Source organism: Kogia breviceps, chromosome 5 (genome assembly GCF_026419965.1).
Source record: "Kogia breviceps isolate mKogBre1 chromosome 5, mKogBre1 haplotype 1, whole genome shotgun sequence".
NCBI lineage: Eukaryota > Metazoa > Chordata > Mammalia > Artiodactyla > Physeteridae > Kogia > Kogia breviceps.
Window position 1 is genome coordinate 90,045,242 of NC_081314.1, and position 26,203 is coordinate 90,071,444.

A 26,203-nucleotide genomic window follows, 5' to 3' on the forward strand; every position below is an offset into this window, starting at 1 on the left:
TGTTTGTTTGGTTTTCTAACTTTGCATTGGTAATCAAGATACGGGCTCCTCCCCGGGATCTGCCAGGAGGGAAGAGAAGGGAAGGGTAGAGGGAATGCAGACACAGAGGAGGATGACATACATTCCCTCAAGCGAACACACCTGCACACACACGTGTTTAGACGTCCACATGCATACACACGCCTACACACACACACACACACACACACAGAGCCGTGATGGGCAGACGCCAATATGTCCATCTGTGATAGCACAGGCAGGACTGTGTCTCCCAGAGGATGCCCCCGGGAGCTAGCCCTTCTCTGCGGGGACGCTGAAGCTCTCGAGGCTTCTGTAAATCAGGACGTTGAAGTAGTCGTGTGTCTCGGGCTCTGCGCAGTCCTCTCCCGGCTGCTCCCTGCGGAGGCCGGCGTTCGCCCGCGCACAGCTGCCCGGGGAGGGCAGGACGCCGGGCCTCCACTCCTCCTGTTCAGACGGCCTCCTCCCGAGGCCACCTTCCGCAGAACGGATTCTGAGAGATTTCTTTCAAAAACAAAAAAAACTACAAAGTGAGTATGTGGGGATGTTATTTAAAAGTTACTCCCCTCATCAAAAAATCTAGAAACAATAAATGCTGGAGAGGGTGTGGAGAAAAGGGAACCCTCTTGCACTGCTGGTGGGAATGTAAATTGATACAGCCGCTATGGAGAACAGTATGGAGGTTCCTTAAAAAACTACAAATAGAACTACCATACGACCCAGCAATCCCACTACTGGGCATATACCCTGAGAAAACCATAATTCAAAAAGAGTCATGTACCAAAATGTTTATTGCAGCTCTATTTACGATAGCCAGGACATGGAAGCAACCTAAGTGTCCAACGACAGATGAATGGATAAAGAAGATGTGTCACATACATGCAATGGAATATTACTCAGTCATAAAAAGAAACGAAATTGAGTTATTTGTAGTGAGGTGGATGGACCTGGAGTCTGTCATACAGAGTGAAGTAAGTCAGAAGGAGAAAAACAAATACCGTATGCTAACACATATATATGGAATCTAAGGAAAAAAATGTCATGAAGAGACTAGGGGTAGGACGGGAATAAAACACAGACCTACTAGAGCATGGACTTGAGGATACGGGGAGGGGAAAGGGTAAGCTGGGACGAAGTGAGAGAGTGCATGGACTTATATACACTACCAAACGTAGGGTGGGTAGCTGGTAGGAAGCAGCCGCATAGCACAGGGAGATCAGCTCAGTGCTTTGTGATCACCTGGAGGGGTGGGATAGGGAGGGTGGGAGGGAGGGAGATGCAAGAGGGAAGAGATATGGGAACATATGTATATGTATAACTGATTCACTTTGTTGTAAAGCAGAAACTAACACACCATTGTAAAGCAATTATACTCCAATAAAGATGTTAAAAAAAAAAAAGTTACTCCCCAATGTGATCCATAGTTATAATGATCTCTTCCTTTCTTACACACACACACACACACACACACACACACACACACACACACACAAAGTTGTGTTCTTATCCACAGCAATTCCTTAACCCTTAATTCCTTAACCCTCTCTCTCTCTCTCTCTCTCTCTCTCTCTCTCTCTCTCTCTCTCTCTCTCTTTCCTCGCTTGCTCCCCCACACCCGGCCCCAAATCTAAATAAATGGGATTTTCCAAATCAAAATATGGACTCATCATCAGACAAGTACATTTACACTTAGGAGACAAGAGGATAGACCGTGAGACCTGTTTGGGAAAATCAGGATGTGAAATCAGCCATCACGTCCATATGACAGCATCATAGGTGCGGGTTGTGCTTTACAGGCAAGAAAATCAAAGAACAGCAGGCACAAGCAGGATGGCAGAAGAAATGCCTAATGGCGTGCGAAGCAAAGGTGACATCCTCTCGGCCTTCATGGACACTGCTCTAAAGCAGATCACCTAGCTCCACTGTAGGTCCAAATGGCAGAATCGCAAAGAGCCACCACACACAGGCTCCGAAAATAACAACAAACACAAACCAAATTTCGTTCTGCCCACCCCACTGCTTCCAGGATAGGAAACAGCACCATCCTCATCAGCTAGTGTCAAGCTCTGCAGGACATAAATAGATGCAGAGAGGCTGAGCGGGAGGGTGGGCGGCATGGACGGGCACCTTGAACACATGTCAGAAGTTACAGGTGCGGCCTCAATGCGGGTCCTGGGGAGCTGGGGCCCACGGACTGATTCATTCATTCCTTTTCAGTAGAAGAGCCTGTGCCTTACTGTACGTGTGAAGAAAAGGGTTGTTATCATAGGTCACACTGATTCTTTGCTTCGAAGAAGTCCTACATCCCTTGATGCAACCCTATCCATTTAAAAAATACAGATACCCAATTCTTTCTGAAAGAGCTGATTGTGGCTTTTTGTGTTGGCGTGTTCCCGTTCCCATTCTTAAACTGTCTACCCTTGCCTTTGAATCTTAGGACTATTTTGGCTTCCAAAAATCCTCTGGGAAACGTAAATATGCCTGAGCTGGGTCTCTCAGCTGTTCTGTTTTCATTCCATCCTGCATAGGGAACCCTGTAATTGTAATCAGTGTGAAAAACAAGTCTGGAATTAAGGCATTGATGTTGTTCTAAAAGACCAAACGAAGCTACGACGACAGCAGCTATGGAGATTTGCAGGATAAGTGTTACCCTCTTGGAGAACGTGAGAACAGACAGTTGGCAGTCACTGCCCTGCAGCTGGACACAACCTCTCTCCTTGCCCGCACAGAAGGTCCCCTGGGTGCACTTTTCCCAATAGTAGCTTAGCAAATAACATTCATTCATTTAGTCACAGTCAATCGATGCAATGTAACTAATTTATTGAGTACCAGGTATCATGAGGTGCTACAGTAAATAAATTTTATAATAATTATAAGAACTTAAGAAATAATGGTTATTAATACATGCCAGGAAAAATGCCAGGGGCTTTATGTGAATTATATGACTTGAGTTTTTCTACAACCCTAACAGGGCAATACCATAATTGTTCCCATTTTACAGATGAAGAAGCTGAGGGTCAGCAAAGTTAGGTGGCCCAGCTACTCAAGTGGTAGAGCCAGGATCCAAACCCTAGGTCTGTCTGATTCCAAACGCCAAACTCCTAAATAATTCAACCTAGTGGCTCTCAGGGTCTGTAGGGAATACTGTTGGTGCCCTGCTCAGATCGCCTCACCACCTGACCAGTGTTCCCCTTCCCCAGACACTGGGAATCTAGGCTATGAGTGGCTCACAGCTGCCCCTTCTCTGGAGAATTGCTCTTGGACCTTTCCTGGTGAGCAGCCGGCAGTCAACAACTGGCTGAGGTGGGTTTTCAAAAGGCTGGCCCCCTCCTCAAGGTGTGACCAGATCTGCTTCAAGCACATCTCCCCCGAAACCATATCCCTTAGCCCTACCCTGCTTCCTTCACTGAGAGCCCTGCTACTCTTCAACTGAGAGCCCAGCCCAATAAGTTACTCTCACCAGAATTCCCATGCCAGACTCTATGTCTGGGAACAAATCTAAAACAGTTGCTCCCGGGAATGGCCCTAGAAGGCAGACTCTAGGGTGGGATGTGGAGGGGAATCCCTCACCAGCTGGATGGGAATACAGACCCCACCACTGGTGGTGAAATGGGAAGAGACGCAAAGGGACGGGACGGGGATTATGAACTGGTGCAACAGCTCTGAGAAGTATAGAGCAGATAGTGCTTGTTGGGACTGTGGGATTGGGTGGCTTTTACTAAATTCTGCTGTTGGACTGTTAAGAGAACATGACAGATCTACCAGCAACTGAAAGCAAAGTGTGAGAACCAAAGCTCCTCTTCCTTGGCAACATTTAAAGAAACGTTCACGTCCAACACTGAAGAGCAGGCAGAGGACCTACCTATAAGGGCGACAGAACTTCAAAGAAAGCTGAATTCTAAAAGCCTGGGCAAGACTCCACCAAAATCAGGGTCTGGACAGGAATGGAGGCATTTCTGTGCATTGGGAGGAGGATCTCTTGGTAGATGCACTTGGGAGCCTTGAAACACCAGCTTCTCTTGCATCATCTGGAGCTGCAGAGGTGACCCCCTTCCCCGGGATGGAAGATGGGTCCTGTCAGGACCTGCCTCCCCTCCCCTAGTGGCCATTGGCCCATAATGAGCAAAAATCTCAACCTACACTAACGGAGGGAATCCTGGGCATGCTGAGGGAGGAGAGAGGTTGTAACAAAAGGAGCTAACACATACTGGTGGAACTGGGAGAGTATGTTTGGGAGTGAATCCTGAGGGGAGTGGATCAGGGCTGGGTGAGTAGAACCTAAGACTGGATGAGGGACACATCATTTGTCAATATTAGGACACATCCCGTGACTCAAGATCTAACACCCTCACAAGGTCCCGGGACACAGCTGTCAACAGAGATGCCAACAGTGCTTTAGAAAACTGGGGAAGGAAGAAACAAAATGCTCAGAGACGTGGGGATGTTATCATGGACCCATGTGGAATAGTAAGAAGCATATATTTGTCTCTACCCCCTTTGGACTCTATTAACCCCAGTTCCTGACACAGAGCTCCCTAAACTCCTAAAATATCCTGAGTGATAGGAATGTCATACACAGGGCACTTAAATCCCTTGGAATATCCTGGGTGACAGGGGTGTCTTTTGTTCCAATGAGGCGACTTGTGCTGGGCTCCTGAATGGAGGCTGGTCACCAGAACGACCAAGCCATGATGAGAAGCTTGGAACCTCCAGACCTACTCCCTATTCTCCAGAGAGTGGAGGGGGCTGGAAAATGAGTTAGTAACCAATCATGCCTGTGTGATGAGGCCTCCATAAAAATCCCAGAAGTATGAGATTTGGAGTTGATGAATATATCTACATGCTGGGAGGGCGGCACACCCAGCACCTCGGGGAGAGAAGCACCTGTGCTCAGGACCCTCCGAGACCTCACCCTATGTATTTCCTTCATCTGGGTATTCATCTGTATCCTTTATCAAATTCTTTATTATCTAATAAGCAGGTGCATGTAAGTAAGTGTTCCCCTGAGTTCTGTGAGTTGTCTCAGCAAATTATCAAATCCGAGGAGAGGGTTGTAGGAACCTCAATATACAGCCAGTCAGTCAAACGTACAGGTGACAACCTGGGACTTGCAATTGCCATCTGAAGGAGGGCAGTCTTGGAGGACTGAGCCCCTAACCTGATGTTAACTCCAAGCAGACAGTGTCAGAGCTGGATTGACTGTAGGACACTCAGGGGGTGTAGGAGAATTGGTCAGTGTGGCAATAAACCCACACATCTGGGGTGAGAAGTGTTCTGTGCAGTGCTAAGAGTAGAGAGGAGGAAAAGACAGACAAACAGAGTTTTTCCCAATACAGTCTACTAAACCAGGGACTGGGAAACTAAGGCCCATGGGTCAAATCTGGGGTACCACAGACTTTTGTACTGCTCACGAGCTAAAAATGGATTTTATATTTTTAAGTGATTGAAAAAGAATTCAAGAGAACAGTATTTCATTAAACATGAAAATTATATGAAATTCAAATTTCAGTGTTTATAAATAAAGACTTATTGAAACACAGTCGCACTCACTCAGGTACATATCGTCTGTGGTGCTTTCACAGTGCAATGGCAGAGCTGAATTTTTGCAACAGAGACCGTAAGGCCCACAAAAGCTAAAAGATCCTGGCCCTTTACAAAGAAACTTCGCCAATCCCTGTACTAAGTAATTTTTAAAATCCAACACCTGATTACGTTTCTTGGGAAGATCCAGAAGACACCCTTTTACTGAGGTGGAAAGGAATGTGCTAGTGAGGGGGGCACCAGCATCATTGAGGGTCTCAGAGATTTCTCTCCTCTGTAGGCTGGGGCTGAAGTAGGCGATGCTTTTATAGAACTGGATCCCCAATAGAAAGAGGATGAGGAGATCCCAAAATAATATAGGGACAGATGGTAGCACTTGAAAAACAAGGTGGATGTAACTACTGCAATGGCAGCCAAGGAAGCCTGGCCCACAGGGATATTAAGATGGCTAACAAAGCCCAGTGTGTTCTTAGGAGAAATATAGATGGACAGCCAACAAGGGTATTGCTTAAATGTATAATCAAAAGATCAAGGATACATGAGAGTAGACTGAAGCATGGAAAGTCAAGATTTCTTGCCCATTTCCAGGCCTATAATAGTACTGGCTTGGATACTGTCTGTTCGCCCCTCAATGTCACTCTCCAACCTTCTGCACCCTCTTCTGTGCCCAGAGAAGACTGAACTACACGTACTGAATCAGTGAGTTCCCTTGTCCCCTGGCTTGAGTTTGGGTTCAGCCAATGCAAAGCAACAATAGGAGAATGGAGGGAAAGAGCGTGAGGTGAGGGTATATATTATCCTGGCATTCTCTCTGCAGGGTGGGCTTGGACTGGCTGTGGCCTTCAATCAAAGATGACAGTACTTCTCAAAGTACTGTTGTGTGGTCCCTCCACACAACTGTCTCTTTTCAGGTCCTAGTAATCATCCTCTCTCCTTTCCCCTAAAGAACTAGGGTTGGTAACAACACACTCCTACACTCCCGCTTATGGTTTCCTTATATGCTTCCCAGTCCTTTGCAAATCTCCTTATTAAACTATCCTCAAACTACTCATCTTGAGAATACTATGTGTTCCCTGATGGACCTTGAATAATACAGGTATAAAATGCATTTGAGCAAAGAGAGAGAGAAGACTGGAAACTATAGCCAAAGCACATGAAAAAACAGAGAGGAACTGACTTAGACGGGAAGCAGTGGACATGTCAAAGAGGGGGCTGGTGAATAAAACATTTTAGAAGGGGAGCCACAGAACTTGATAGCTACTGGACTCTCTCTTTTCACCTTTTCTCCTTTCCCTTATACAAAGATGACCAAAGTTGGTCTGGGATACTGGCCTGGAAATGAACCAGTCTTAATCCGTAACAGGAAAATGTGTTCTGCTGCTTCTAAAGAGCTTTCCATATGTCCATGCCAGAGCTGCAGAGCTCTGGTGACAGCAGAGGACATTTGTTCACCAACCACCATAACAGCTCCCTGCCCAGCTCAGAGATCAATCATCACTCTCTTCACCTCTCCCCTCTAGTCAATCACTTCTCTTTCCCTCATCTTCCCCTAGAGGTTTCAGTTACTAAACCTGTCTACTGTGATAGCCAAGACATAAATGAAAATACTATAAGTCATTGACTTCCTCGATAGCACTAGCCACATCTCAGACACTGCTGGATCCCCAGTACTCTGGTTCCATGAGGTCTGTTGAATGACAAGGAATAAGTGGCCACATCTCTATGAACCAGGTAGGTCAGCCATCTCAGTGTTTGTTTCATAAACCTGGAAGTGAGGGTTTGAACCACAGAACAAGAGATTTTTGTAGGCAAGTTGGTGGACCAGGCAGTCATCTTCTGGTATTAGATTTTATGTAACTTTCACCTATCACATGAGCTTTCCTACCATTTGGAGAATCTCTTTCACTTCCTCTAGAACAAATTAACAAGGTCCAACAGGTGCCTGGAGCACTGTTAGACCAGTGACTGGGGGAGATTTGGCCAATTTGTAACTCAGAGGGGAACAAGACTTTGGCTTTGCTACCAAAATACCTTTTCCCATCCTCACTCCAATCTGTTCTCAGTAAAATAAGGTTAGAGTGAGTGTTCCTGGGCTCTCTTCATTTGGAGATCTGACTGAAGACAGAACATGTGTCAAATGGAACGTGTTAGTTTTACATCAATACCCTAGTTATTGATGGTAGGTTACAGAAAGCAAACTGAGTTTATCTACACAGAAAACTAAGAGAATTTAAGATGTAAGATATTAGACTAAATGTTCAAGATTAGTCACTGGTAATAGACATGAGTGTGCACAAAAGTGTAACTCCATAAGCAGAATTAACACTAGGAAAATATATACAATTTTTATCCAAGGCAGGGATATAGAATTAAGGTTGTTTAAAACGCAAAATACCATGAGGTCTAAGTGGAGGAACATTACAATAGCATTTTCTTATTAAGCAATTCTAGTTTGTGCAATTCATCTCAAATCTGAGGCCTGGAGAGGGAAGTAGCTCTCGGTCTTCAGAGGAGTGACAAGAGTAAAATAGTAAAATAGACATTAAATAAAAAAGAAGAGAAAGTCAAAGGATGGTCCATTTCTGAGAGAGGGAGAAAAGGAAAAAGAGGACAAGAATTCACAATAAGCAAGCAAGATGGAACCAGAGCCTAAGAACACACATCTGTCCAAATCCCTCCCTCTCTGGGACTGGCAGTGACCTGGCCACATTCAGGCTAAATGGCTGTTCAGGAATCAGGTACAGAGGGGCTAGAACTTGAGTTGGGGGTCTTGACCCAATATAGCCAAAGGTACAGAGTGGGTGGACTGGGTAAATATGTTCTGCTTGTAAAAGTCAGTCTTTGAGTGCAGATATGAAATACAACATCAGAAATAGGAGTTCTGCTTCTGGTAGAACAAAGATTGCCTATGTTGCTTTGAACCAACCTTTCCAGGGAGAATAGCTAGAAAAACTGAACAAAATATTATAAACATCTATCTGTATTAATCAGAAATCTATCAAATCAGTGAGAAATTTGGGGTCTGGGGAACAAGATCCGGGAGTAGGAAGCCCAGAGAGATGAGATGAGCATTGTGGGGTTGGGAAGGGTATGGATTTTCTCCTAGAGAAATTGCCTGAAAGTCGTGGCTGAGAGGCAAATTAGCTACCCAAAATTTCTAGCTGGAGGGACAAAATTTGGAGTTCAGAGGCCACCGAGGAAGGGAGACTCTGGCAAACACTACAGGCTTTGAGTGGGGACCCCAAAGGACTACACTCTACAAGTAAGGATGTAGCAGAAATTAAATCCAGCTTTAAATCCTCTCACTACTACTGATTTAATTAAGGTGATGGGAATGCTACTGCCTGAAGATTAGTTATCTGATGGAAGCAAAAAGGAATCTTCTTTAGAGGAAGATGATATTATCTACAGCCTCAAATTATGGCCACAGGTTTTCATGTAGAAATACAGCATTCAATGAAAAGTAAACAGCCAAAAAGACAAGATAGGTCCAAAAAACAAGCAAAAAGAGAGAATATTAAAAGACCCAGAGAACCCAATTAATAGGAGTATCAGGCACAGATTTCAGAATAACTATGATTAACATTTTCAAAGAATTAAAAACAAGATTGGGAATTTTGGCAGACTTTAAACTATCCAAACAAAGAACAAAATAGAAATCCTGGATCTGAAAAATATGATAACGGAAATTAAGAACTTAAGGGATGGGTTTAACAGAAGAGTAGATCCATCAAAGAAGAGACTTAGTAAACTGGAAGGCATGTCCAAAGAAAACATTTGATGAGACAAGTAGATGGAAAATACAAAAAAGAGGGTAAGGGATGTTGGAAAAAGTGAAAATGTTGAAAATATCAGGTGATTAGAATTCCAGAAGGAGAGGAAAACAAGGACAAAGAAGTAATACATGAAGAAATAATAGCCAAGAATGATATAAAACTGACAAAAGATATCAAGCTACAAATTCAAAAAGCACTCCAAACCCCAAAGAGAATAAATACAAAGATGACTATATCCAATTATATCACCATATAGTTGCTGAAAACCGAAGAGAAAGAAAATTTCTAAAGAACCAGAAAAAGAAAACATCATCTTCCAAGGAGCAAAAATAAGATTCTCATATAATTTCTGAACAGAAATATGAGAAGCCAGAGACAATGGGACAATATTTTCCACATGTTGAAAGGAAATAACTACCAACATAGAATTCTATACCCAGCAAAACAAATATATCACTTGTAAATTAAGGAAAAATTAAGATATTTTCAGATGAACAAAAAGCAAGATAATTCATCACTAGCATGCCTGCCCACAAGGAAATACTAAAGGATATTCTTTGAACAGAAGGAAAACTATCCTAGTTATAAAATAGAACATGCAGGAAGAAGTGAAGAGCAACAGCAAGGGTAAGTGTAAATGAATATTGGCTCATAAGACAATAAATCATTTCTTTGGGGTTTAAAATAGAGAACTAAAATCCATGACAATAATAGCAGTAAGTTGGGGAGGTAGGTAAAGAGTTTAATGTGTTCTAAGGTTCTTGCAAAATCCAAGAAATGATGCAAGTACTAATACATATTAGACTTTAATAAATCAGGGATCTATTTTGTAATCTCTAGTGTAACCACTAAAAGAAAAGAAAAATGCGTAACTACTAAATAGATCTCTTTTTTTTTTTTTTTTTTTTTTTGTGGTATGCGGGCCTCTCACTGCTGTGGCCTCTCCCGTTGCGGAGCACAGGCTCCGGACACGCAGGCTCAGCGGCCATGGCTCACGGGCCCAGCCGCTCCGCGGCATGTGGGATCTTCCCAGACCGGGGCACCACGAACCCGTGTCCCCTGCATCGGCAGGCAGACTCTCAACCACTGCTCCACCAGGGAAGCCCAATAGATTCTTTAATAATAAAAAGTACTTAATTCAAAAGGCAGCAAGAAAGATTGGGGAAAATATAGGCAAAACAAGTATGAAGAAAATTAAGTGGTAATTGTAAACCCACATGTATCAGGAATAACAGCACCAGGTACCAGTCCAGAGAGAGCAAAGCAAGGCTGCAGAGTTGAGTTGTTAACGGAGGGGAACCAGAGTTGGAGGGAAAGTGAGTCGGGCACTAGGGAAGAGAGTCTGAAACAAGGTGGAAAACAGTGTTGGGAATCACAGGCCTGTGTTCCCCGAAGTGTTTGTTTAGTAACTTAAGGCAACCTGGGATGGCTTAAAAGACCCAACAGGGCAGACAAAACAGAAGTGGGAATTCTTGCTTATTCTAATCACTAACTACCAGTTACGACACAAGGATGTGGATATATTTCTGCAGTTTACAAAGCTTTCACACACAGTATGCCACCTGTTCATCACAACCCTGTGATATAGAGCGAGCAGAATCATAATCCCCATTTTATATTTGAAGAAATGGCGACTTGGAAGATGAAACAGCATCCCTATCATCACACACTCAATGCTGAGATTAGAAACTTCCCGTTCCCCGTCCAATACTCTTTCAGCCACGTGACCTCTTAAGCAAGAGTAACAGAGGATTTACAACCTACTCATCTTGCCATGTACCTTTTACCCCTAAATTTTTGGAGTGTTGATTTCTCATTCTGCAGAAGTGCTAGATAGCCCAGCATTACTGAAGGGTTGTTAAAATTAAAGGAGCTAATGTTCAAAAACCCCTGGCACAGAGTAGATGCCCAAGATGCATCAAAATCACAGTGGCTAAATCAAACTCTCAGAGGAGTGGCTTAAGGGACAAGCAGGAGGCAGGAACTGTAGGCCACAGCAAGATGGGGAGGATGCAGATCCAACCTTCCAGGAGCTCCCAGACAAGGGAAGGGACAGCAAAAGAGCATAAACAGTGCCACTGAAAGGCAGAGCAAGGACTGTGAAGAAGGCACAATGAACAGTGAGAGAGAGCACTTCTAGACAGAAAGGGGACATGAAAGGACCAGGGTGGCAGAGATGGGATGCCCAGGACTGAGATATGCAGCCAGAGTCATTACCTTTCTGGCCAGTGTGACCACCACGATGACTGCTGTGCCAATGGCTGCCAGCACCGTGGCCATGGCTCCAAGCAATGGGATCTGGAACCCAGCGCTGTGCTCAGCCACTAGAGAGAGGACAAAACAAAGGTGAGTGGGCAGAGGCCGGAAGCAAAGGGCAACCATTACAAGGGAAGCCTCAGTGTCAGGGCACGGGCATGGGAATTGGCCAGGCCTTTCTCTAACCACAGGACTGGCATCTTCAAGTCCAGCTCTTCGGACAGCAGAGCATCTGTCAGGCCCATCACGAAACCAATGTCTGATCTCTCAAGGGGTGTACCCCACACACTTGACACCAGCGCAGACCATTTTAACACTCCTTTCTCTTTTTGACAAAATCAGTTTCAGTCATAGTCACGAAGTGAAACAAATAACATCCAGAAAAAAATCAGAAAGTGATTATTTTCTTTATTAAACTTCATATTTACAATCATATTAGTATAAAAAAAGTTTAATTAAAAATTAAAAGAACAGGGACTTCCCTTGTGGTCCAGTGGGTAAGACTCTGTGCTCCTAATGCAGAGGTCCAGGGTTTGACCCCTGGTCGAGAAACTAGATCCCATATGCATGCCGCAACTAAGAGTCTGCATGCTGCAACTAAGAGTCTGCATGCTGCAACTAAGAAGCCCACGTGTCGCAACTAAGACCAGGCACAGTCAAAATAAATAAATAAATACATATTTTAAAAATTGAAAGAACATTAAAGTACAAAGAAGTAAAAAAGCATATAACCTTTCACCTTAAGCTTATAACACTTACTCCAACTCAGCTAGGAGACCCTGGAGGGAGTACGGTTCTGGAGCTTTATCCTTTGCTGTTTTGCCAGCACCTGGCACCTACCAGGTGCTTAATAAATATTCATGACATGAATTAAAGCATGAATAAGTGAAGTTCTATGAAGATGTAAAATGTAAATGCAAGGAGGAAGAGCCAAGAAGAGAGTTTTGAAAAGATGAGTGATGATGCTTGACCCAAGGAGAGTGTGAGGGAAACAGGACTATTGTCACGATGTGTGCTGGACTGTAAGTGGAAGGGTTTCCAGGCTGCCTCATCCCATCCCCACATCCTTCCCAGGAACTTGGGCAGAACCCGGGTGTCCAGAGCAGTCTTGAAAGGAGAAGGGTGTAGCAGAGGCCGGGCCCCTCTTCCTTCTAACAAAGGGCTTAGATTGCCGGGAGGATGGCTAAAGTATGTAATCACTTAGGCCAAGGGCAGCACCCCCAGTACCCACAAGGTATCAGGAGCAGGGGGTGAGCCTTAATTCTCCAGAATGTGTTCCTCCTGCTCTGAGGACTCAGTCTCCTGCCTTGGCCACAGGTAGGGAAAGAGGACTGAAGGAGACCAAAGTTGGAGAGGGTCAGAGGGCCTGCAGAGGGCTCCCCAAGGAACCAGAAAAGGATGGAGGCTCTTCCCCACATGCTGCATTGGCCCATGCCAGGGGCCCTCAAGAAGTAGCACTTGAGAAGAAACTTTAAGATAACCTTTTATCTTCTCAGTTTACACGTATTTTGCTAACTCATCAAACTTAAATCTCCAACACCACTGATGTCAGCAAATAGCAGTTCTGAGGGTGTAGTTGAGTGGAACCAGAACACCTGTGTTAAAATCAGCTGTACCGCTCTGAGCAACAGCCAAACCTCAGCCTCTACCTCCACCCAACAGTCAGATGGGAATCGGGGGATTGTGTTCCTACTTATGTTCATGCTTACTTACATACTTATATACTTACATACTTACATACTTAATTCATGCTTGTCATGTTCCAGGGACTGTCCTAAGGGCATTTTTTATTTTTAGTAAGTAATTCAATCCTACGTTAGTTCCTCATGAGGTCTTACATCTTTTCCTCATTTCACAGACGAGAAAAACAAGGCACAGAGAAGCCCAATAATCTTGTGTGAGGTCAACAGCAACACCAGGATTTGGACCCAGGCTGCCTGAGCGCATCACGACTCTGCTATCCTATCTGTCGGCCATGATAGCAACCCTTTCCCACCTTCCAGAGAACTGGTTTGAGTGTCCAGGTGGATAATGAAAGTGAAAGCATTTTGGAAACTATGAACTACCACAGAAATGTAAATTATTGTACATTTACACTTAGCACTGAGCTCTAATCCTTTATAAACTTAGTGGCTAATTTTAATTTGCATGATCAGTGCTAAACTAATTAATGAGATCCTTTCTCACAAGACCTGAACAACTGGTCTTCCTAACAAATATACATAAGAGGTGCTTTTACCCGAACAGTGGTTCTCAATCCTGGCTGCCCATTCAAATCATCAGGGTGCTTTTAGAACCTAGCACAACCTGCTCTGCCCCTCTGACCGAACTGGTCTGGGATGGGGTGCCAGCATCAGTACCATTTAAAAGCTCCCAGGTGGGGTTTCCCTGGTGGCGCAGTGGTTGAGAATCCGCCTGCCAATGCAGGGGATACGGGTTCGTGCCCCGCTCTGGGAAGATCCCACATGCCGAGGAATGGCTGGGCCCGTGAGCCGTGGCCGCTGAGCCTGCATGTCCAGAGCCTGTGCTCCACAACGGGAGAGGCCACAACAGTGAGAGGCCCGTGTACAGAAAAATAAATAAATAAATAAATAAATAAAAATTAAAAAAATAAATAAAAGCTACCAGGTGATTTGATCGTGAACCAGGGTTGGAAGGCCCCGCTCTGCAGTATTGGGCAGGAATGCATTTTCTACCCTAGAGGATGACGATCACCAGCCACCCTGCTCCAGAGAGCCTACCTGAGCTTTGCAGGACTTCCAGAAAGACTGTCCCTTTGTAAATCCCGTCAGGGTAGGTGTGATAGATGCAGATGTACTCTCCTGTGTCGTTCCTGGTCAGTGACTGGAGGGTGAGGCCCAGGTTGGGGCCTGGGACCATTCGCTCCGTGAAGGCTGGCTCGATGTGCCACCCCAAGCTGGCATGATGAATGGCCAGAACTTGGTCCTGATGCTTCCAGTTGACCTGGGTCACTTTGGCAGTAGTGGAGGAGAGGTGACATTGTAAGGTGACAGAGTCACCTTCCTCTGCAGAAACGTTCCCCGTTGTTTCTATTCTGCCTGTCGCAGCTCCTAGGGAAGGGGAAAAAAAAGCATGCACTTTTAGCAGCTGGCCTCGAACCTTCCCGTAGAAATTCCAAGGCGGCTTTAGGCCAGAGCTGCTTTTTGGAACGACAGTCTCTCCAGTCTGCCCTGTCATTCCCCCATTACTGTGTAGACAGTAATTACTACACAACGTAGCACTTCACCCTCTTAGGATATTCTGTGGGAATACGCCTTCCTGATGAACTCATTGATTATTTCCACACAGTTATCTTGTCTCCCTACCTAGAATATAAGCCCTTGTCAGCCACCGCTTCTGTTTGACTCTATCTTCCAGCAGCCAGTTCTGTGCTGGGCACATTATCCTTTGAAACAAAACCTGGCTGTTTTGGTTGACAGCCATTTGGGGCGCCCGGAAAATTTTTCAGGAAAGCCACGACATCCAAAGGAAAGGAGGCTTGGAGAGCAACTCTGCTTCTCCAGGCAAAGCCACCATCCTCGACACTGACCTCCACCCCTGCTCCAGACGGTTCAGAAAGCAACAGGGAAACAAAATTATACTACAGTTTTTAAATATTTCTGCCCCCCTTCAGAAATATTTAGGTTTATGATATTTAATATAGAAGGAAATAGATTTAACATAAATTAAATCTCTAATAGTAGAATCTCTGGAATCTGTGACGAAGGCATTTTTTTAATCCACAGGAAACATGTTGGGTTGGCCAAAAAGTTCATGCGGGTTTTTCCATTACGGAAATACAATGTTTTTCTAGAAGTTTCCTCAAGGACAGAAGAAAGGAGGGTGGCGCAGGAGTGAACTTCTCTCGGCAAACTCATCATCCCTCCTCCTCAGTCCCTTTCCTCCTGCTTCCTTCCTTGGGTCAGACAGTCAGGCACCCCCCCCATCTCCAAGTCCTTCCTCTGCCGCCCAGTACAGAACTGTATCTCCTTCTCAGAGACAGCCGTTTCTCAACGAGGGGACACAGGGCTCTGAAAGCTGTGTTCCCTTCCCTCAGATGGATAAGACAATGGCTCCAGCCTCCCCCTGCCCCCGCCCGCTCTCCCTTCCCTTCCAGTCCCAGGCTAGACTTCAGGCCGTACCTGAGGCAGGGAGGCGAGCCTGCCTCAGCCCCTGGGCCCAGAGCAGGAGGAGACACCACTGCATGCTTCTGACCAGGGGGCCGACAGGAAGGAGCTGTGGCCTCTTCTGCCACCCAGACTGGCCGACTGCAGATGGCAGGGTGAAACTGAGCCTCTGAGGAGACAAGGTCTCGGAAAAACCAAGTTCAGCAAAAACAACATCGAAGATAAAACTCACAACAAGTGCCCAAACTGCACAGGGTGAGCCACAAGAAAGACCATGAAGGAAACACATTTAAAAATAAACAAAAATGTGGTTAGAGGTACACTGGTCTTTGGATTACTATTAGTCAACCTATTGTTTTTAAGTTCTGTCTCAATGCACTTTTTGTTTAAATTAGCCTTTAGCTAACGAGCTCAAGCACCTCTGTGTAATGCCCAAGATTCTGGAGAACCTGTTCCTGACAGAGTTCACTGGGCTGCCGCAACTGTGCAATGACAAGAGAAGCTTAAGTCTGTGCACTTGAAGGCCAGGAACTGCACTTGAAGTCTAACGATCGAGGGAACAAAAGACATTTATTCAGAAACCAGACATGAGTGGGACAAAAGTCTTGGTCAAACAGAGCAACGTTCCCCTGAATGAGGGAAAGAACTAAGATTCTCTCTCCTTGAATCTAATTTCTTCTGTCTTGTTTATTTGGACTGAGACACTGTTGAATTCGGGCTTAGTCTCTCTGACCCAGTAGAGTCGGAGGAGACCAGAAGAGTGAGTTTTCTCACGTACCGTGACCCCGTGACAATCGGGGATGAAAAGAAGGGCGAGCCCCAGTTGCCTGACCCTGGATGGGGATTGGCTGACACTTGTCTGGAGCTCCCAGCTCATCATCAAGTCCTACTGTTGACCCACCCTTCCTTCTTGCTTCTAGCCCTCCCTCTCTCAGTTCATGCCTTTGAAAGTCCCTGAGTGCCTGCGAAGCACTGGACTAGGCTCTGGAGATATGAGGGTAGATAATCACCGCCCCTGCTGTCAAAGTCAAAGCTTGCTCTGGTGAAGCCACAGCCTGGGGAGAGGAGGTGGAGGGTACACATTCACCCGCCTTGGGCATGCCCCGTGGCGTTATGTCCTGAAAGTCTCTGCTGCTCCAACGGTGGGGGGACATCTGAAGCCTGATGCTCTGCCTCTCATTCCAGCCCAGCACCCTGAGCATTCCACACTTTCCAGGCTCCTGTCCTCCTTCTCTTCTGCAGGACGTTCCATCTCAAACCAGTTTCCTCCCCTTCCTGGGTACTACCTATTCCCAACTCTATGCTATGACCCATGTACACCCCTACACCCCACCCCCAGTCCCTTAGACAACTTATGCCTCACCAACTTCTTTCTTCCCACCCCAATTTGACCTGTCCTTCAAGGCTCACATCAAGACATGTCTCCTCCACCGCCTCTCCACAGTCACAGAGCCTGCAGCTGAAGAAGCTATGAGACCTAACGCGTGTCCACCTAATGTGGGCACAGAGGTTGAACCAGAGGGGTGTTTTCAAAACTGGTTGCCAAGGCAGAGGGTTGAGGGGTGGGAGAGCCACGAGCAGCTCTAGGGAATAGAGCACAAAGGCAGACTCTGGCGTTTGGACTATAAAAATCTCAGAGAATGTGTTTCTATAGTGGGGGTTGGTAGAAGCCACAGAGGCAGGACCTGTCTTATACAGCTGGCCTTCTGTATCCATGGGTTCTGCATCTGTGGATTCAACCAACCACAGATTGAAAATATCCAAAAAAAAAAAAAATTCCAGAAAGTTCCAAAAAGCAAAACTTGAACTTGCCATGCACTGGCAACTATTTACATAGCATTTACATTGTATTTATAACTATTCACATAGCATTTACATGCTATTAGGTATTATAAGTAATCTAGAAATGATGTAAATTCTATGGGAGGATTTGCCTAGGTTATATGAAAATACTATGCCATTTTATGTAAGGGACTTGAACGTCTGTAGGGTTCTCAGTACCAATCCCCCACAGATACTGAAGGATGACTGTATACTTAGAAATCCAAAGAAACTTAGAGTGGGTTAAAGAACTGTTCTATTTGTTCTATTTGTTTCTAAGCACTCAGAAGAGCTCGGTCAAGTCCATTTTGATCAGCGGTGCTCTCCAGAGACATTTGAAGGTGGTGGCTAACACCCTATGGAAAGAAAAGACCTGGGTCCAAATTCATCCTGGTTTGATGACCTTGGGAAATTACTCAACCTCCTTAAGTCTCGGTTTCCTCATCTGTAGATAAAAACAATAGTACCCGCTCCTCACCCCCCTCACAGGGTCCTTGTGAGGATTCAGTGAACTAATGTCTGGTAAGGTGTTTAGCACAGTTGCTGGAACACAGGAAGGGTTGAATACATCAATGATACTATTGATAATAACATTAACTAAGGAAGTGAAAGGAAAATCAGAGGAGAATACCCCTGTCTATGTAATGTATTTTGCCAGGGGTAAAACCCTGGTCTCTGGACTCCAAGCCCAGAGTTCTACAAACCTCTTCATTCTAGCTTAGGCATCTGATATCAAATATGAGAATAAAACGTTACTGTGGAAAAGTAGGCACTGTACCAGCCAAACCCTGAGGACGCCTTGGAGGAAGGTGAATGACGGAAGAGTCTCCCCAGGGAACCTCCCAAATCCCTCTGGGAGCCTCCTATCGGGACTCCTCCTGCAATGGTCGCTGGCAGCAACCAGAGCAAAGCAGCACAACTGTGAGAAGCAGGTCTGGAGCAAGAGCTCCCCAGGCCACCCTGAGCCTTTGGGGCCCCCCTTGGCAGCCCCTGCAGCAAAGCGTGAACCCCTGTGGTTAGTTGGGTGCCAACTCACGTTTCCATTTAAAGCTCTAAAAGGAGCCATCATATTTTTCTCCCCTGACTTCTGGGGTGTGGGCTGGACAGGGATGGTTAGCCTTGAGAAAGTGGCGTGGGTGTAGGTGTTGGGGAAGGGACTCTATTTGCACGTAAAGGGGGAAGAAGCACTGGCCTAGAATGTAAAACACTCACCAGGCCCCTCAAGTCCTTTCACAGCCCAGCCTTCCCCTCTCCCTGTAAGCCCCACTTGAGCCCACAGCCGGCTCCCCAGCTCCAGTTGGAAGCCCACGGCTCGGCGGGGGCGGATCACAAGCACTGGGCCCCGGGGGGGTGGTGCTGAGGGCGGTCACACTTTCCACAAGGCCCATGACTCATATACGCGAAATACAACCTAGTGTTCTCTCAGGGCACAGACCAATCTCTCAGCTGTGTCTTTGGACTTCAGAGTCTCCAGGGTTTTCCCTCTGGCTCATAAGGGGTGCAGGAGCCTCAGGGGTATCACAACTGTCTTCTCCGCCCTCTTCCCAACTGCAACACCAGCAGCTGCAGGGGCGGTGACCTTCCCAGCCAAGTGCTCCCTCTCTCTGACCCGCAGACCAGCGCCTCCTGGTGTGAGCTGTATTGTGGCCGAAGGGTCCACAGAGGCCTGCGGGAGCAGGGAGACCGGAAACCGGGGAGAGAAGGGGACACGGCCGGCCGCCCAGAGTACCTGAAAGAGCCTGCCCCGCGTCTCCCTCAGCCCCATCCGCCCTTTGCCATAGCAAAGTCACTTCACAGCACAGCCATCCAGGCAGTGGGTGGTGGTCCCAAAGCCCCTCGTGCAGAGAGGAAATCAAAGACTCAACATGAAGGGAGTATCTCTGACCTGAGGCTCTTTTATAAGTCTGTGAGCCAGGCGGTTTGTTGGCTCCAACTGACTCAGAGCGAATGCCAATGAGGAGAATTTGGGGGTGGGATTGCCATCGTTTGTTCAAGCTCCCTTGGGGGAGGTGACCCTGAGGAACCCACCCCCGCCCCCCAGAGAACGCTGCCAAGGAGTTTCGAGAATTATGGTAAATTTCCTTTGCCTTCTCAGCTGTGAAAATAGGACAGAGACTCCCAGGAGAGGCTGGAATACAATCAGAAGAAAATTCTTTGGGAGGAAGCAGCTCATCTTCTGTCTTCAGCTGAGGCCTTTTCTGCAGCCTCTCTTCACAGCCCTCCCACCCACCAATGTCGCTTCCCCTACACCCCCATCCTGGATGTGATTATACTATCAGTCACCCCCTAGCTCCATCTGCCGTGGGAAAGATGTCCTCTACCCCTGGAAACTTACTTCCTGCTTCCTACTACCTGCATCCCTCAACATCCAGGACAACTAGAACTGGGATAGAAATACATGCGAACATATTCAAAGAGTGTCTTCATCATCAAGCATCCTCCTTCCACCAACAAAAAGAATGCCAGACCAAGATGGTTTCACAGGGGCATATAACAGACCTGTAAAGAGCAGATAATTTCAATGTCACTTAAAATATACAGAGAGAGAACATAAAGGAACACTTCCAAATTTGTTTTATGAAGTGAATTTCAAACTGTTGTAAAAATTATTAAGATTGCACACAATAAAAGAAAATCAGATTCTAATCTCTTACAAATACTGAGGGGAAAATTCTAAATAAAATATCACACAGATGCCAACAGCAAATTAAGCAAAATACATAATGACCAGGTAGAGTTTATTCCAGGATTACAAGAATGATTCAATACTAGGAAATCCTTTAATATTAAATACAAGATTTATATAGAAAAAGTACACGATCATTTCCTGATATTGAAAAGAAAATTCAATCCCTACGACTGACCGAAAAAAGAAAAAAACACTCAGTAAAATAAAAATTAATTCTTTCTTAACATAATTACACACACACACACACACATCAGCCCTGAAGGCAACATCCCTTTTGATGAGAAAACACTAGAGGTGTTCCCACTAGGGTCGGGAATAAGACAAGAATGATCGGGGCTTCCCTGGTGGAGCAGTGGTTAAGAATCCGCCTGTCAATACAGGAGACACAGGTTCAAGCCCTGGTCCAGGAAGATCCCACATGCTGTAGAGCAACTAAGCCCATGAGCCACAACTACTGAGCCCACATGTCACAACTACTGAAGCCCACGTGCCTAGAGCCCATGCTCCACAACAAGGGAAGCCACCGCATCTGTGCACTGCAATGAAAAGTAGCCCACGCTCGTCTCAACTAGAGAAAGCCCATGCAGCAACAAAGACTCAACGCAGCCAAAAATAAATAAATAAATAAATTTATTTTTTTTTAAAAAAAAGGATCACTATTGCCACAACTAGTTAACAACTTATCAGAAGTATTAGCCAATTCAATTAAGAGAAGCAATTAGAGGAGTAAAAATTAGAGATAAGGCTATAAAACTATCTCTAGTTACTATGCTTATAGACAAAGGAAACACAAGAGAATCAATGAGAAAGATATCATAAACAATAGAATTCTGTAAAATTGGCAGGATATAAAATTAATATAAATAAACAGTCTTCCTATATACAATCATTAACCAGTTAGAAAATATTTTGGAAGAGAACTCCCATTTAATAACAGCAAAAAATAAATTAAATAAAATACTTAGAAATAAATTTAACAAGAAATGTACAAAAGCCTTATTAAGAAAACTTTACTCCAATGAATTAGCTATCCAAATATACTTTTAAGTGAAACCTACAAATACTGAAAGAAAACATGGGTGAATTCCTTTAAGCCCTGAGAGCCGAGAAAACCTTTTAAACTGTGACTCAGAATCTGGAATCAGGGCTTCCCTGGTGGCGCCGTGGTTGAGAATCTGCCTGCCAATGCAGGGGACACGGGTTCGAGCCTTGGTCTGGGAAGATCCCACATGCCGCGGAGCAACTAGGCCCGTGAGCCACAACTACTGAGCCTGCACGTCTGGAGCCTGTGCTCCGCAACAAGACAGGCCAGACAGTGAGAGGCCTGCGCACCGCGATGAAGAGTGGCCCCAGCTTGCCGCAACTAGAGAAAGCCCTCTCACAAAAACGAAGACCCAACACAACCAAAAATAAATTTTTTTTAAAAATCTGGAATCAATAAATACAATTGGTGAGGAATTTGACTACATAAAGGGTTTTTTTTGTTAAAAAAAGGCTTTTGCATTTCAAAAATCATAAAGGTCAAAAGATAAATGATAAACTAGGAAAGAATATTGGAACTTACTTCACAACCAAATGATTCATTTCCTTAACATAAAGCATTTCTAGAAACCAATATGAAAAAGACCAAAATTCATGAACTGAAAGTTCATAGAAAAAGAAATACAAATGTCCCTTAAACATTTGAAAAGTTCACTCCAGTCATAAAGAGAGCGAGGGATACGTTAAGACCATACTGTGATACAATTTCTCCCCCACCAAATTGGCAAAAATCAAAATTTTAACAATATATTCTAATGGTAAGGCTGTAGGGAAACAAGTGTCATATATTGTTGTTAGGAATAAAAAATGATACAACTCTTTTGCAGGAAAATTGGTCAATATCTATCACAATCACAGCTGTGTTTACCCTTTGGCCCAGGAATCCCACTTCTAGAAATATATTCTAAGGACACACTATACAAATAGAAAATGATATGTGCACAGTTATTCATTGAGACATCAGTCACTAACAAAAACAAAATCAAAAAACCAGGAAACAATCCAAATGTCTATCAATAGGTTCCTGTATGAATAAACTATGATACCCAGCCCCTTACTGCATAAACTATGGTACCTCCATATAATGGAGAACTGGGCAACCATAAAAAGAATGAGAACAATTCCAATGTATTGATATGGAGTGATCTCCAGGAGACATTGTTAATGAAAAATCATGGAGCCAAACAGTGTATACAGTATGCAACCTTGGCAGAAAGGGACAAAAGGGAGTAAGAATATGAGTACAAATTTGCCCATATTTGTAATAAGAAACACTGTAAGAATTGATCAGAATTAATTTTAAAATTTGGTTACTGTTAGGTGGTGGGAGAAGGGGTAGGGAGGGGGGAATTGGAATGGAAGAGGAACTTCTTGGAATATAGCTTTTAACTTCTAAGACACGTGACTGTTTTACATATTCAAATGATATGTATTATATAAAAATAAAAACCATCCCTAAAAATCAAAGGCAAAAAGAAAAATTAATCTAATCACCTTTAAAGTTGATAACACAATCACACAGAGAAAATAATAAACTGAGTTTAAAACTTAGCACTTTGTATTTACTTAGTGGGATATGTTCTAGGATAAAAAAACATGTATTCCAGTCATTCTGTTGTATTATAATTCTGAAATAACGATACAAAAACAAAGTTGTTACACTACTGTTGTTAGAAGCTGCGATTTTCAGTATAAGAGGAAATAGACAGAAGTATAAATTCTATTAATTAAAACCCTGTAATGTTAAATTTGAATTTGATCAATACAATGCCATGAATTAAAAGAATATATATATTGTCTAGTGTGGTCCATTGAAAGAGCCCCAAAACAACAATATTCCAGTAGCAATGAGTGTCACTAGAGGCAGAATGCTTTCTAAAACCATTCTGCATTTGAGGGACCAGGGCTTCTGAGAGAAATGATTGACTCCAGGTTTGAATCAAGGAATATACAAGGTAAGCCTGGGACAGCTCATTCTTTCAAAGATTCATGGGGTCATGTCAAAAAGACCAGACCAATTTGCAGGGGCCACAAATGGCCAAAGTTGGGTCAAATAGAGTGTGAAAAAGAAAAAAGGCTACAAAGATATATATTAAAGGCCACAAATCTATAAATGACACTCCAGAAACAGAAAACTCTAAACAAAACAAGCCTCATTTGTCACTATTGGAAAGCAATTACTACACCAACTTCTTGTTCTAAAAATTGGTAATTAAAGTTAAAAGGATTTATCCTGTCTTTCCATTTGGAACTATATTTAAGGATAGCTAAATAGCCCCACTTGATAAGGGAAAGCACTTCTTTACAGAATAATTCCAGCTAATAAATAGAGAATAAATTTTGTCAACCCTAATGAAATAATTGATTTAGTTAAGGATCACCAATGGAAACGAAAACCATTAGGTGAAATGTGATGGCGAAGTGGATGTTCCATTGTGCTAAGGCAGCCTCACAGATTGCTTTCTGGTCACAAGGGGGAAAGTATAACTGCTCAAGGGAGGGATCAAGCTGTCCCTACTTTATCCCAGTGACTAATCTAAATGCCACTTAAATTTGAACAGCCAGACATACTGTGCCATGTAATTGGACCCAATATTAAGTGTATATATCATCCATGAAATATTCATTCCCACAATGTTTAACCTGAATCTAAGCAGAGTTTCAGGCCTAACTTCTAGCTTATGGGAAACCCGGTATGGCATATAGGTGAACAAGTTAAATTACCTCCAACTACAGAGCAGAGAAAAATGCAAAATGTGGGTCAATTACTTCAATAAGACAATGTCATGAGAAAAAAGAGGGGAAGAGGACTATTCTAGATTAAAATAAATTTAGGAGACGTAACAGCCAAATGCAAATCATGGTCCTTGATTGACCCTTATTTTGAACAAAGACATTTATTTGGGAGGACAATTGTAAGAAATCAAATATGGATTGTACATTAATTATATTAATAAACTACTGTTAGTTTTGTTAAGTGTGTGTTATGACCTGAATTGTGTCCCCTGCCCCCCCCCAATTCTTATGTTGAAGTCCTAATCTCCAGCACCACAGAATGTAACTGTATTTGGAGATAAGGTCTTTAAAGAGCTAATTTAGTTAAAATGAAATCTTTAGGGTGGGCCCTTATCCAATATGATTGTTGTTTTTCTAAAAAGAGGAAATTTGGACAGAGAGACAACTAAGTGAGAGCACAGTGAGATGGTGGCCATCTGCAGGTCAAGGAGAGAGGCCTCAGAAGAAATCAAACCTGCTGACACCTTAGTTTTGGACTTCCAGCCTCCAGGGCTATGAGAAAATAAATTTCTGTTGTTTTAGACACCCAGTCTATGGTATTTAGTAACAGTAATCCAGATAAACTAACAAAGTATAACAACGACATTGTGGTTATGTAGGAAAATTTTTTTAGAGATTTCTGCTGAAATTTTTAAGCATGAAATGTATTAATGTCTGTAACTTGTAAATCCTTAAATAATGAAGAAAGGGTGGCAAAATGTTGATTGTCAAATTTAGGCAATGGGAATTAATTTTTATCTTTCTACTTCTCTGAAAATTAAAAATTCATAGCAAAAAGTCAAAATTAAATGCAAGGAAATGTTCAAGTGTATCTGGGAGAAACAGGGCACCAGACAGGATGTGCCGGCAGTTTGGGGGACCATGAGGATGAAAAGCCCAGGGGCAAGACCCCTTTACAAGGAGACCCCTGCCTGTTGTGGGAGTGAACTCAGGGCCTCTGTGTTTTAATCCATCTACCCATGAGATAGGGTGGTTAGAATTCAAGTGAATATTGCGTCAGAGAAATTATCAAGAGTAAGGCTGTGAGAAGAGAACAATTAAAAATGAATGTGGGGCTTCCCTGGTGGTGCAGTGGTTGAGAGTCTGCCTGCTGATGCAGTGGACGTGGGTTCGTGCCCCGGTCCGGGAAGATTCCACATGCCGCGCGGAGCGGCTGGGCCCGTGAGCCATGGCCGCTGAGCCTGCGCGTCCGGAGCCTGTGCTCCGCAATGGGAGAGGCCACAACAGTGAGAGGCCCACGTATCGCAAAAAAAAAATAAAATAAAATTTTAAAATGTGGTTTAGCTGTAAAACATTACTAATTTCAGTCGCTTACATGAACTACCAAACGTTTAAGTATAAATACTGTTCAGCATAATAATAATTATGTGTACAACTGAAAAAATACAGTTGGAAATATATGATTATTTTTAAGTGGCATAATAATTAATGGAGCTTTTCAGAATTTAGCCAAATTCCTCATATTGGATAGGCAGTTCCTGGTCTGAGCTGAGGCGGCTTGATTCTCTGTCACAACAAACATAACAGCCCCGACACATTTCTTCATGTCAATCAATCAACAGATATTGAGCACTTACTTTGCAAAACTGCTGTGCTAGACATTATGGTTGATAGGAAGAAGAAAAAGTTTACTCAAGGAGTTTACAACCTAGTTACGAAGTTTTATACCCAAACAAAAATAATTTAAAATATAAGGTAGGTAATAGGTGCAAATGACTCATACACAGGAACAAAGGTGGGTTTATAGGATAGTTATTTGTAACAGGTAAAAGGTAAAAACGGTAGCTGTGTGGATTAAGCAAGGATGTCTCATCTCAGAGCAAGGAAATATATCAAAATTATATAAAAGTAGATGCAGAAGCAGTAACAACCATTGGCATGCAGCCAATGCCTGGACAGAGTTGCAATGACACTGTTAATCCACATACCCAGATTCGTGTGCTCCTAGGCAACACCTCAGAGATATGGTGGGACACCGCACATGATTAGACGAATGCTTACAAACATATTATGAAAAACAAAATGTTATGGAGGTGGATGGTGTCATGGCTCAAGGGAAGGTATGATAGAAGTCTCAGTAAAAGAGGGACCTATTGATTCACAGGTCCCTGTCTGGTCTCACCGTGTCGATGCACATA

General features: G+C 43.9%; 1 protein-coding gene across 1 annotated transcript; it reads right to left on the reverse strand.

Moving 5' to 3' along the window:
- Positions 1-291: 291 nt before the first annotated feature.
- On the reverse strand, positions 292-15,797 carry TIGIT (T cell immunoreceptor with Ig and ITIM domains). Its single transcript, XM_059065155.1, has 4 exons — positions 15,734-15,797; positions 14,333-14,662; positions 11,553-11,659; positions 292-522 (listed from the first exon to the last, which is right to left on the reverse strand). The coding sequence occupies exons 1-4, from the start codon at positions 15,795-15,797 to the stop codon at positions 292-294; spliced, it is 732 nt and encodes a 243-aa protein (XP_058921138.1).
- Between the last annotated feature and the right edge of the window lie 10,406 nt (positions 15,798-26,203).

Bases quoted from the DNA above. Each gene is read 5' to 3' on its own strand.
- TIGIT (XM_059065155.1), bottom strand. From the start codon at position 15,797: ATGCAGTGGTGTCTCCTCCTGCTCTGGGCCCAGGGGCTGAGGCAGGCT. The intron at 14,663-15,733 runs GTACGGCCTGAA...CCCCTTCCCTAG, and splicing joins GGCTCGCCTCCCTGCCTCAG to GAGCTGCGACAGGCAGAATA. The intron at 523-11,552 runs GTAATGACTCTG...TGTTTTTGAAAG, and splicing joins TGGTCACACTGGCCAGAAAG to AAATCTCTCAGAATCCGTTC.